The following is a 13,709-nucleotide window of genomic DNA, read 5'->3' as shown; positions in this document are numbered from 1 at the left end:
ACACGGCGTCAAACACACCTGCTTTTTAAGTTCGTCAACAAGTCGTGCTGGCTGACGACAGCTTCGAGGAGGTTAGCGCACTGCTCAGCGCACCGCTCAGCGCACCGCTCGAGTCTGGCCACAACGGGGAAGGCATCCCTGAGACCGGGAGGGGGGTCCAGAGCGGGGGAGTGGGGGAGACGCAGGGGGGGGAGTGGGGGAGACGGAGGGGGCAGTGGGGGAGATGGAGGGGGGGAGTGGGGGGAGACGGAGGGGGCAGTGGGGGAGATGGAGGGGGGAGTGGGGGAGACGGAGGGGGGCAGTGGGGGAGACGGAGGGGGGGCGTGGGGAGGAGACGAGAGGGGGCAGTGGGGAGATGGAGGGGGGAGTGGGGGAGACGGAGGGGGGCAGTGGGGGAGACTGAGGGGTGAGTGGGGGAGACGGAGGGGGCAGTGGGGGAGACGGAGGGGGCAGTGGGGGAGACGGAGGGGGGGGAGTGGGGAGATGGAGGGGGAGTGGGGGAGACGGAGGGGGCAGTGGGGGAGATGGAGGGGGAGTGGGGGAGACGGAGGGGGCAGTGGGGGAGATGGAGGGGGGTGGGGGAGATGGAGGGGGGGCAGTGGGGGAGAAGGGGGGGTGGGGATATGGAGGGGGGAGTGGGAGTGGGAGTGGGGGGGGGTTAGGTAGAGAGTGAGCCGTCCAACCCCGTAACAAAATGTCTGCCACCATGCCATGGCGTGCCGGTCACGAGGACGCGGTCGCTGGTTCCCCTGTGGCTTCCGGACACAGGCCACTGACGCACCCGTGAGGAGGCCATAGTTTACTGGCCGTTGGATGCAGAAAGTGACCAGGGGTTAGGCTGCCCGCGTGTCAGCAGCGCGACCAGGCCACCGGGACACACAGGTATCCCATGGCAGGCGGCTGCCGAGGTGTCGACTAACCTCCGTCTAACATGTCCCGTTTCTCTGCCCCCCCCCACCACCCTTCTGTAGGTTAGCACAATGTATGGGAACAGAACGGCTATGTTCTGCGCAGTGGTTGGGGCCGCTGCACTGCATTTGGCGATGCAGCAGCATCCACAGCCACAACCCGCAGTGGATGCAGGGCCAGCTGCAGCAGCAGAGGGAAGGGCCGAGGAGTTGCCAGTCGTCGAGTAGCATGGGGGGGAGGAGGAGGAGGAAGAGGAAGAGGAGAGAGTGAGGGTGCAGCTACGGCGCCAGAGGTGACGACCAAGGCCGAGGGTGTACCGTGTCCGGGTCTCTTTCCTAACAATGACGGACATCATCTGCAGGAGGAGACTCCGGCTGAGTAGGCAGACGGTGATACATATCTGCCAACTCCTGTCGCACCTCGCCCCACGTGGAACGGGGGGAGGACACGCGATCCCGGTTGCCATCAAGGTGACGGTCGCTCTTAACTTCTATGCTACCGGCTCCTTCCAGTTTCCGAGCGGGGACCTCTCCGGGATCTCCCAGTCATCGGTGCACATCCGGGATGTGACCGATGCCATCTATGCCATCGCGGACCGCTACATCACCTTTCCCGAGGACCAAGCAAGTCAAGACTCACGAGCTTGTGGATTTGCCAGCGTGGCCGGGATACCGAGGGTGCAGGGGCAATTGATTGTGTTCACGTCCCCATGCGCCCGCCTGCAGGGGACAGGGACGTGTTCACAAACAGAAGGGGGACATACTCCATGAATATTCAGGTGGTATGCGACCCCCACATGAGGATCATGAATGTCTCTGCAAGGTTCCCAGGGTGTGTGCATGACTCCTACATACTGGTGCAGTCGTTCATCCCTGCGATGTTTGAGGGACGTCCCCCCCGGCTGAGGGGCTGGTTGCTAGGCGACAGGGGTTATCCGCTGAGGTCTTGGCTGATGACGCCTATACGGAGGCCTCAGACCAATGCAGAAACACGATACAACGAGGCCCATGCAGCAACCAGGGGTGTGGTGGAGCGCTGCCTTGGCCTCCTGAAGATGAGATTCAGGTGCCTGGACCGCTCCGGAGGGGCCCTGCAGTACCAGCCCGACAGGGTCGCTCGCATTGTTGTGGTCTGCTGTGCGCTGCACAACATCGCGATGCAGAGGGGAGATGACCTGCTGCAGGAGGCGGAGGGAGAAGCCAGTGGCAGTGGTGCCAGCACAGAGGAGGAGGAGGAGGAGGAGGAGGAGGAGGAGGAGAGGGAGGAGGAGGAGGCTGGTGGAGTGGCGGGCGCAGCACGCAGACACGACCCAGGTGCTGGTGATGTCCAGGAGGCGGCACGACAGACCCGGCGAGGACGGCGGGCACGTGACGCCTTGGTGGCAGCACGGTTCACGCATCGTATGCGACGTCCCCGCTGAACACCAAACCACCACCTGCATCGCTAGTCGTGCAGAGGGTCAACACACAACTTCCACCACCACAGCCCCCCCACCCCCTCTCTGTACACTGCTCCACTTCGACATCACCCTTACCACTGGGTCCAGACGGTATGGCACAACATTGATGGCTGTGTCAGCGGGCGTGATCAGTGCCATGTGGAATGATGACAGCCCGCTCTGCGAAGAGCGTTAGAATCGTTAGAGAGAGTCTGACCCATGGCAATAGCTGAACCATCCACCTTGGTGGCCGCTGAGATAGTCACTGACACTCCATCACGTGCCCGCGTGGGCTAGCTGTGGGAGGGGGGAGGGGCAGGGACTGCACACCCGGCACCGAAGTTTCACCGCTCGTCAACCCCAGCGACACTCGGTCACCATCACGATTCCTGTGGCTGTGGAACAATCACACGGTATTACAAGTAAGGTGGAACAGTGCGTTTAATGTTAACAATTATTTACAGGCACCCTAGCCCCTACAACTAAACTGTGCCCTTCACCCGTGCCAACTTACTCAGTGTCTATCTTAGTTGCCTTACGGGCCCTAACACTACGTCTATGTGACTCCCCAGATGATACAGCAGGAGTGGAGGAGGATTGCTGCGAATTGCCCCCCTCGACTCGTTTCTCCTTGGCCAAGCGTTTCCTGGGGCGACCCGGCCTTGATGGGCCAGGCTGCTCTGCGGGCGTCTCGGGTGACATTGTGCCACCCTGCTCTGCCTGCTGCCCACCCGATGCACCAGGGATGGGACGGGGGGAGGCCGAGAATTCCGGGACGTCCCGTGATGGACTTAATGGGACGGGCCCCCGAAACCTCCTCCTCCCTCGGGGAGCCCGGTGGCCCCCGGGCCTCACTTTGGGACAGAGGTGCGAGCGGGGAGGTGCCCCGTCGCACCACCGACACCTGGCGCTGCCAGTCCTGGAGGCCTGCAACGGTATCCACCAGGATCCGAAGGTTTGCAGACACGGAGTCCAGGGAGTTAGACATTCCCGCCAGGGACTGTGCGATCTCAACCTGTGTGTGCACGACGCCATCCAGCACATGTGTCAGGCGGTTGATGCTCTCGGCGACTGACTGCTGCGACTGGCCAATGACCTGGTGAGACTGGGCCAAGGCCTGCAGGGCGCCGGCAATGTCGTTTTGCCTCTGGCACATTGCTGCCCGTGAGAGGGCAACCCTGTCCAGGGCCGAGGATGACGCGTGCACATTAACCCCAACGCCTTGCATCACCTGACCCATTGCCTCCACCGCGGATGCCATCCGTGCGGTGTCGGACTGGGTCACTGCCAAGAGCGGCACCACTCCCTGCTCGTGGATGCAGTTCGACTCCTCTAACAGCGTCTGCAGAGTCTGGAAGGCAGCCCTCATCCCGTCGTTGTTTCCCTGGGTTTCTTGAGGCATCGGCTGTGCGGGTGGGTTGAGAAACTCCAGGAACTCCGAAAACGTCTGGGAGCCAGCTGCATCCTGGGCCTGGTCTGGCCTCCGCAAGCCCGGGCCCTCGGTTGCTCCGACCTCCACCTGCTGTACCTGCTCAGCTGTGATGTGCGAACCAGACTGTGACCCAGGAGACTCATCACTAAATAGGCCGGCCGGGGTGAGTGTCTCTGGGATGATGGATGTTGTGGGAGATAGCAGTGCCGCAAGCCCGATGTTGTCGCAATTTAGCGCCTCCTCAATGGTGTGGGGCCGCTCAGAGTCCGGAGGGTTATCGCTGGCCATTTCCGTGGCTTGTGGTCTCGCCACCCTCTGGGCGTCCTGATCCGCAGATTGGGTTGGGGAGGATGGGACTCCCCGCTGATCGGGCACCCTCTGTCGTGCGGCCCCGGGTGAGGTGGCGGCAGATGCCTGTGTCCGTCTGCAGCCAGACGGCCCTGGTCGTTCGGCATCACTAGGGAAGAGAATGAGACGGGTTATTTAGATTTGCTCGGCAGGCCGCTGGACGGTCCCAGTGGGCAGCGTGTGAAGGGACAGAGGATGGGGGAGGTATCCCAGTGGGCAGGGTGTGTGAAGGGACAGAGGATGGGGGAGGTGTCCAAGTGGGCAGGGTGTGTGAAGGGACAGAGGATGGGGGAGGGGTGGGTGTTTGTCAAGGAGGGTTGTCTCACTTGTTGCAGTTCCGCCAACCTCGCATAGCGCAACATCCCGGGTGGCAGATCCCCCAACAAGGTCCAGTGCCCTCTGCTCAAAGGTGGTGAGGGGGTGCAGGTTGGGCGAACCCCCTCCAGTCTTGTGCCGCTCACGGTTGTTGTGAGCGGACTTGGCCTGTTGGGGGAGGGTACATAGGTAGATCATTACAATACGGCAGGTATCAGCAGTCCGTTCAGATACTGGCACAGTTTGGGGGTCAAGTTGTCATAAGACGATTGCATCTCTCCACGGGGCCAGAGCGCTGGGTCTGTGACAACTTTGTGAACCACCCTCAAATAACTCTGCCCCAATCCCCCTCCACCCCCCCATGCCAGGGGGGGAAGTGGGTGATTAAGTAAAGGGAGGGAGGGATGGTTGTGACCAGGGGGCACCTTCTTGGCACTTACCCTGGCAGCCCTGGTGAGGTCGTGAAGCTTTTTTCCAGCACTGCTCTGCAGAGCGAGGGGTCTGCCCCACAGCACTGACGGCAGCAGCCACCTCACGCCAGGCCTGGCGTACCGCGCTGGCAGGTTGGCGGTGCCCTCTCCACGGGCAGATGATGCCCCTCCTCTGCTCGACAGCATCGAGCAGCGTCTCGACATCGGCCTCCACAAAACGAGGTGCAGCTCTCCTGGGCTCCGACATCATGGCCTACAGATTCTGTGCTCGCCCGCGCCTTTTTACGACGTCAGGCGGCGTCACGTGGGCGTGATCGTGTCGTCGCCGCGTTCCGTCGTCATCGCGCACGTGATTGACGCAGCCGCGTTACTAGCCCATTTCCCGGAAGTAAATATGTCGGGAAATGGACCCTTCCCGACCGTCGTAAAACGCGCCCGTTTTTAACGACAATTTCACAATTATTCGCGGGTGCGGAGAATCGCACCCATAGTTCTTAAATCTTATTGGAATAATGTAACAGGTACCACAGACAGCAATTCCAGAGACCTGAGCACAAAATCCGGGCTGACACTACAGTGCAGCACAGAAGGGGTGCCGCACTCTCTGCGTTTTGGATGAAACGTGAAGCCAAACCCCTATCGGCCCTCTCGGATAGATGGTAACGGTCCCATGCCACTAATTCGAAGAACAGCATGAGGAAATCTCACCTGCATCCTGGTAAATATTTATCCCTCAACCATTATTGCCAAGAACCGGCTTTCTTGTCACATTGCTATTTGTTGGATTGCTGTCTGTGGGATTTGACTGTGTACCCGTTTCCTACATTGGCTACACCAAGTTATTTCATTAGCTCTTGGGACAATTGAGGTTATGAACGGCGGTGTCCACAAAGAGGCCTTTCTTTACTCCAACTCCAGTTTAGCCTTTGGGTTTAAACAAGATTGATTGTGGCATTTCCAGTGCTCATCTAAATGCTTCTTAGATGTTGTGAGGATTCCCGCCTCCAACACCCTTTCAGGCAGCGAGTTCCCGATTCCCACCACCCTCTGGGTGAAACCTTTTTCCCGATTTGACTGCTGTGGACTACAGGCAGAGGAAATAAGTATTTTGGTCTGTCTCTCTCTATTTTCATTTCAATAATAATATTCTTCATTGTCACAAGTGAGCTTACATTAACACTGCAATAAAGTTACTGTGAAAAGCCCCTAGTCGCCACATTCCGGCGTCTGTTCAGGTACACAGAGGGAGAATTCAGAATGTCTAAATTACCTCACAGCACGTCACTCGGGACTTGTGAAAGGAAACCGGAGCACCCGGAGGAAACCCACGCAGACACAGGGAGAACGTACAGGCACCACACAGTCAGTGACCCAAACTGGGAATCAAACCTGGGACCCTGGGGCTGTGAAGCAACAGTGCTACTCACTGAGCTACCATGCTGAAGAGTTGATCCAGGAAAAAAAACATTGATAATAGCTACCTTCTTTGGTAACTTAAAAGATTTCTGGCCCGCCGCCCCGACGCAGGCTGCCGTATTCTCCGGCGCCGTTTTTTCGGGCAGGGACAGGATTCACATAACGCCAGTCGGGGGCCGTTGGCAGCGGACCCCTCCCCCGGCAATTCTCTGGGCCTGATGGGCCGGGGTGGCCATCTTTTTTGGCCAGTCCCGCCAGCATGAATCACTCACCTCTGACACCGGCGGGACCTGGCAGGTAAGTCGGCGGGGGCGGTCCTCGGGGGGTGCGGGGGGGATCCAACCCCAGGGTGGGCCTCCATGGTGGCCTGGCCCACGATTGGGGCCCACCGATCTGCGGGCGGGCCTGTCCCGTGGGGGCAGTTCTTCCTTCCACACTGACCCCTGTAGGGCTCCGCCATGGCCGGCGCGGAGAAGAGAACCCACCGCGCATGCACCAAAATACGTCGACCGGTCTGCACATGCGCGGAATCATGCCGGCGATTCCGCACATGCGCAAACTCGCACGGTCCCTTCGCCGCCGTCTGGAGCGGCGCCAACCCCTCAGGCATCCACCTAGCCCCTGAAAGTGCAGAGAATTCTGTACTTTCGGGGGCTGTTGACGCCGGTTCTCCCACCGGCGTGGGGACTTAGTCCCCAGAAGGGAGAATCCCGGCCACAGTTTGCATTCCGGAAGTGTTTGAACCTGCTGGTGAGACAGTGTCAGAATCTCAGGGACAGACAGTCTTATTCAAGTAATAATGCAGAGTGCTGGGCCACACCCTTGAAAAGGGGTTTTTGGTTCATGGGATTTTGTTTTTGAATTGGAACAGTTAAGAGGGATGTGATTAAGTATTATACATAGATTACTGTAGCTGCAGGATGTCTTTAGGTTTGTAATTGATAAAAAAAGTCTTGCTGTTTGTTTATATGTATATATATATATATATGTTAACTCTGTTCTTAGAATAAAGCTTATTTTGATTTAAGTGCCTTGGAAGGCTGTTGAATCACACCTGAAGGGAAGGCTCGTGTGCTCACCCTAGCCAAATTCAACATAAAGGTTGTAGGTCAGGTGGACTTCATAACATACTTTGGAGTTTCTAAGCCCTGGTCCATAACAATGGTCTGAGGTTGCTAAAGGATTTTACACAAGTTCATTTCTTTTTCACAGGATACAGGCCACTTGTCTCTCTGGGGTATGTTGGTCACTGTTTACTATTTTGCTGGGAGTGCCTGTAACCAGAAACCCCCTAGTTTGGTCAGTAAGGGTCAGGGACTATGTCGTGGTATCTGACTGGATTTGCTTCTATCTTTAAGGAGACAATCACAACATTGACAGCATAATTTACAAGTGGAACCCAAATACACGTCTGTTCGAAAGGAACCAGACCATCCCGACCTCAGGAGCTTATGACTGGGAATTCTTTACAATCGGACCCTATTCTTTCTTAGTTGTGGCAAACACCTTCAATGGGACCTCAACGCGGATCTACTCCAGGATTTACATCCAGCTGGGTGGAATGTTCCGACTTTTCCAGTCAATCCAGGTGAGTTCCCAGTTACCCTGTTCATTAAAACAGCCAGAAACACTTGATAAAAGAGTAAGGAAAGAAAGAGAGACTTCTGCATTTCTACTGCACTGGATCATAGGAACATTCAGACCGACCATTCAAGGAGATTTTAAATGAATATGTGTCTCAACTCCATCTACCCTGTCACTCAAGAACATCTCAAAAGCCATCAGAGGAAATTAATAACTTTGCCTGCAGGGGGTCACCACCCATATAGTGGCAAACAAACACCTATCTAACACACAGCAAGATCCAACAGGCACCACTCAGATAAATGGAGAGTTCACCTACTTTTGGTGTTGTTAGTTGAGGGACAAATGCTAGACAGGGGAATTATGAGAGGCCCTACTCTTTGCTAACTGGTAATTGGGATATATTCACCTTGACTGAGGCTGAGTCAGGTGTATTGCTTTGCACAGAACATGACGGGCAAAGTCAAAGTCCCATAGCGAGTGCGTTTAGCCGCGAGTTACCCGGCACTCGCAGCACGGAGAAACACAACACTATCGAGCAGCACTTGGATTAGTTAGGGGGCCTCAGTGGGGAGCGCACAGCCAAGGCCGCACGTAGCCCCATTTTCTGCACTGAGGAGCTCAGCTCGCCGAAACTCCGCAGCGTAGTGAGAGATCAGGTCACCATTTGTAAAGGGTATCCAAATCTCTGAAGCTCCTGACATTACCCCCAACCCCCTGGAACTCCCTCTCTAACAGCACCGTGGGTGTACCTGTAGGCAAGTGAAGTGAGGTGCATGCTGATTGCTCACAACATTGCCTGTGAGAGCCGAGCACTCCCTCTGCATCTAAAGTAGAAATATTTCTTTTGTTGAGTTGATGACAGTTCTATTATTATATAAAAGATTAAGCATTTTCTATGACTCATTATGAAACGTTCGGTGTATATAAATGTATTTAATCTTATCCATGGGGTCATGGTCAGTGAACAAGCCTGATTTCAATCCTGCGGCTCACTCAGATGAAGAAGGATCATTCGTGCAGCCCACTCACTAGCCTATAGATACTCAGTGAGCGCTCATGGCTGATTGATTTAACAGGGACACTGCCATGTCACTGAACTCTGTGTAGCTGCCTAGTGAACCCTCGCACATTATCATGAAACAAAATTCCATGTAATTACACAATGACTAATCCCCACTGAAGTTCAAGTTTGGGTGGAGTCCAACTTTACCAAATCCGCAACAATGCAAGTCAGCAACGAGAATGTGAATTCCATTTGCTCCTCTGTAAACATTAAGACAATACGGCAGCAAAAATACTTGGGTTGAAATTCTCCCTTTTCTCTCCATCCATCTCCATGGCTAATTTCCATTTCATCTTATCTGCTTCTCATCGATGTTGATGTTAAGGGAGACCAGCTGAGTGTAAAATGGTAAAATGCAATGTTTAGTGCAGTTTTTGACTCCCTGGCCTCTGCCTGTGGCAAAACCAGACTCCTGTATTTTGACCCTGAGTTAAGCTTCCGACCCCAGGTTCTCAGAAATCTATTGAACCACTGGGACTGCGGCGCTGAGGACCCGGGTTCGAATCCCGGCCCTGGGTCACTGTCCGTGTGGAGTTTGCACATTCTCCCCATGTCTGCGTGGGTTTCACCCCCACAACCCAAAGATGTGCATGTTAGGTGGATTGGCCACGCTAAATTGCCACTTAATTGGAAAAAAATAATTGGCTACTCTAAATTTATTTAAAAAAAATTTTAAAAAAAGAAATCTATTGAACCTTTATTCAACTGGGTTAGTCTATTGAAAAGCGATTCTCATTTACAATAATAACCTGGACAAGGGGCTAACGTCGCAGCAGCATAAATTGCACAATAAATTCATTTAAACACCAAAAATAATCAAAGCTGGATTTGTTTAAAACCAGACAAATAACAAAGTAACCGAGGCAGAACAAACCAAAGCTGTTCTCATTCGCCATCTTGAATCCTCACAGTCAGGGGAGTGACTTCAACCCTCCACTGGTACTGCTGTTCCTCAGAGCCACTGCCGCTTCCAGTCCCACTCCAGTGGCCGAGTTGCGCTCAAGCGAGAGTGCGACAAGGCAGTTAAATAGCGAGAGGCCACAAGCAAGAACTGCACCGGGCACAAGTCTGTTCACGATCCAATCAGCCCATTCCCGCCGGTGAAATCCCACCGTAGCGAGGCGAGAAACCAATAATCGCAACTTAAGTCCAATTTCCATACATTTAACAGGAACTAATCCCTATCACCTCCCATGATTTAATCGCCACCCCAGCAAGTGGTCGTGCGGGCGCCGATTAGTAATCCTTTTTAAAACCTAAAACTGGTGGAGGGGCTGCTGCGGGGACCTGAGGAGGTGAGTAGTCATCTCCGCTCACGGGCAAAGAGCCCGAGGGCACTGGGCTTGCTGCCCCTGTGCTCGGAAGGGGATGGAAAAGGGGGATAACTGGGGGGGGGTCCCAGCCTCAGTTGGGGTGGTAGGGCATCGGAGCAGGGGGGGGTTCTCGGCTTGGGGGGGGGCAACTGCATGCAGGTCCGCCATGCCATCCCCTGGACCTTGCTAATTGGGAATTGACAATCATAGTTAAGTGAGCACTTCACACATCCCAAATGGGTTCCCGTGGTTGGGTGGGCCATGTAGCATGTGGGGCCTATTGCCCAGCATTCCAATCAGACCATGACGCCTGAACACTGTGGGAGGCAACGCCCAGGGGATGGACCCCAGCACCGGGGACATGTCCGCGGCCAGAGGGTAGGTGAGTGCAATGGAGAAAGGACCTGTGCTTGGTCCAGGTAACGTTATGTGCAGGTGTCAGGGCTACAGGGTCTGGGGTCTGGTGAGCAGGGGCCCCGGCTGAGGCCTGGTGTGCATGGGCAGGGCTTGGCGGGGGAAGGGAGGAGAGCAATGGGGGGACTGGAGGGTCCCGGGGTGGAAGACTGTTTGCCAGTCTCACACCCTCTCCCAATTCGTTACAGATATTGAACAGTCTGGATGATATTCTGGACTCTGTGGAACTTGCCCTAGTGGTGCTGTTGGCATGCTGGGCGGCCAGGTGCTGGAGAAGGTGGCGGCAGCAACATCAACAGAGGCTTGAGGCAGCGGTCCATGTGCCGGACCCCGCCCCACCACACCCCGAAGACCCGGCCGCTCATCTGGCCAAGGTGAGACCCAGAGGGGGAGTCTGCGACGGGAGTACAGGCATCGCTGGTTCTTTGAACAAATGATGGACAGCGTGTCCCACAGGAGGCTGTGCCTCAATAAGCAGATGATGCAACACCTGTGCAATGTCCTTGCAGACTTGGCACCAAGTGGAGAAGAAGGACACCTGATCTTGGTGGCCACCAAGGTTACTGAAGCCCTGAACCTCTATGCCTCACCATTGTTCCAGGACTCAAGTGTGGACGTGTGCGGCATTTTACAGGCTACAGCCCACAGGTGCATCCAAGAAGTCACGGATGCCCTATATACCCGGGCAGCCAACTTTATAAACTTCGACATGAACCAAGCCCGACAAGATGCCCAGGCAGCAGGATTCTCCACCATCAATGGGATGCCCCAGGTCCAGGAGCTCATGGATAGGCATGTGCCTTGTGCTCACCAGGCCATCTGGAAGTGCCCTACGTCGACAGGAAGGGGTTACACTCGCTGAACATCCAGAGATCAGAGGATGGGTCTAGGTGAGCACCCAGCACCCCCTCCTCTCATTCGGTGCCCATAGGGCCCTGAGGTTTGTAATAATATGTATATAGTCAGGATAGAGAAGGGTTAATAATTGCATCTATGTTTAAATCAAACACTAGAGGGCATCACTAATTCACTGCATATAAGACAGCCTCTCTAGGAATTCTGGGAGAAACTGTTGGAGGAGCTGAAGAGAACATGGAGAGAGCAGAGTGAAAGTTGATTAGAGATATATAGCACGAGGTCAAGTCATAGTGTACTTAGTAATTAGATAGAATATTGAATACTGTAGTACAGATTCAATATTATTTGTTTGTCATCTGTATCTCAGTAGAGTGTGCAAACTTCATTTAATTAGTAGTGTAATAATAAATTAGTTTTGTTTCAATCTTTTGATTGGTATATTCTTTGTCAACACTACATCCGGTCATTCTGGAGGAAAAGACAAAGAATACAACATATTACCAGTCGTGGTAATATAACAGGGTTCACCTCGGGATGGAGGGCAGCTGGTTTGAGGCCCGGCTGCCCACGTCCTCTGGCTCTGCCAGCCCTGGTGACTCCCCAATATTTGTAGTATTGTGGTACTGCTCCTCAGTGACTGGGGCAAGTTCCGCAGCGCCTCAGCAATACCCATCTGAGACTGGGACATAGCCTGCAGTGCCTCAGCAATGCCCACCTGAGACTGGGACATGTCCCGCAGCACCTGATCAAGCTCTGCCTGGTACTGGGTCATATCCCCCAGCATGTCGAGGCCCTCAGCCATGGCCGTCACTGACTGAGCCACGCCTTGGACACCTCCAATCATACTAAGGACGTTGTGCACTAACCCCTCCACTCTGGTCGCCACCCTAGCAGTGTTGGCCTCGGTGCCACGCATTAATGGCGCTATCTCCTGTGCCCGTAGCCTCTGGGTCTCCTCCAATTGGCTATGGACCTCCTGGAGGGTCGCTGACATACCCCTTTGAATACCATGGCTGCACCCTTTCATCTGCATCAGCCCTGGGTAAACCTGGTCTAGAGGCTCAGCATCTGACTGGGACACAGCAGGGTACTGGGATCCAGCAGAATTCCGACTGCTGTCTTGCCTGGGCATTCTTGCCGCCACCTGATGTGCATCAGCAGTTGTGAGGTGCTCACTAGATTGTGCCCCAGAAGTCTGTCCATTACTGTCGCCCACTGAGGTGTGTCACTCTATGCTGGTGTGCAGCTGTGCCACGAATACGGTGGCATCCTCGGAGCTCTACTTCAAGGTGTTCTCATGGGAGGGGGGTGGGGGTGCAGCCCAAATTGGCTGGTGCCGTCACCTGGAGATCCTGTGGGAAAATGGACATGTGATCAGTGGAAGGGATACGACATTCTATGTGGCATTAACAACTCACATTTGACAGTCCGTCTGGGTGGATCTTCGCCTCTGCGCCATGCGCCAACCTCCACGTTGGTGACCTCTCTATCCTCGGCCGCACCCATCATCTCCAGGGCCTGTTCTTTGATGGTGGTGAGGATTCTGATGTCTGGCACCCCGCCGCCATCAGGACTCTCTACCGACGGTTATGGGACAAATTCTCCTGCAGGGACACAGAGAGGGAATTGATAGCCGCACATGTGGTTCACTGCGGGTGGGGGCGGGGGGGAGGAATGGGTGTTCAGATATTTCCATGAGAAATCCCAGTCTGTATACAGATATCTCCCTCAGAAATACCAGTCAGTGTACAGATATCTCCCTCAGAAATACCAGTCAGTGGACAGATATCTCACTGAGAAATTCCAGTCAGTGTACAGATATCTCCCTCAGAAATACCCATCATTGTGCAGATATCTCCCTCAGAAATACCAGTCAGTGTATAGATATCTCCCTCAGAAATACCAGCCAGTGTACAGATATCTCCTTCAGAACTATTAGTCAGTGTACAGATATCGCCCTCAGAAATACCAGTCAGTGTGCAGATATCTCCCTCAGAAACACCAGCCAGTGTACAGATATCTCCCTCAGAAACACCAGCCAGTGTGCCGATATCTCCCTCAGAAATACCCATCATTGTGCAGATATCTCCCTCAGAAACACCAGCAAGTGTGCCGATATCTCCCTCAGAAATACCCATCATTGTGCAGATATCTCCCTCAGAAACACCAGCAAGTGTGCAGATAT

The 13,709-nt window shown here is 54.6% G+C and overlaps 1 protein-coding gene across 2 annotated transcripts in view; it reads left to right on the top strand.

Moving 5' to 3' along the window:
* LOC119959188 (thrombospondin-type laminin G domain and EAR repeat-containing protein-like) overlaps positions 1-13,709 on the top strand; it is a 129,573-nt gene that overhangs the window by 92,648 nt on the left and 23,216 nt on the right. Inside the window, exons 9-10 of one of the 2 annotated variants that reach the window (XR_005459146.1) lie at positions 7,648-7,877; positions 10,855-11,556. Coding sequence is in view for 1 of the 2 variants with exons in the window: in XM_038787589.1 (XP_038643517.1) it covers positions 7,648-7,877 (230 nt within the window). In the remaining variant the exon portion in view is untranslated. The remainder of the gene's footprint in view (positions 1-7,647; positions 7,878-10,854; positions 11,557-13,709) is intronic. The other variant, XM_038787589.1, reaches the window with a different exon arrangement.

This window comes from Scyliorhinus canicula, chromosome 2, assembly GCF_902713615.1.
Source record: "Scyliorhinus canicula chromosome 2, sScyCan1.1, whole genome shotgun sequence".
Classification (NCBI taxonomy): Eukaryota; Metazoa; Chordata; class Chondrichthyes; order Carcharhiniformes; family Scyliorhinidae; genus Scyliorhinus; species Scyliorhinus canicula.
Note: the sequence above shows the minus strand (reverse complement) of the source record. Positions and strands in the feature narration are given on the sequence as shown.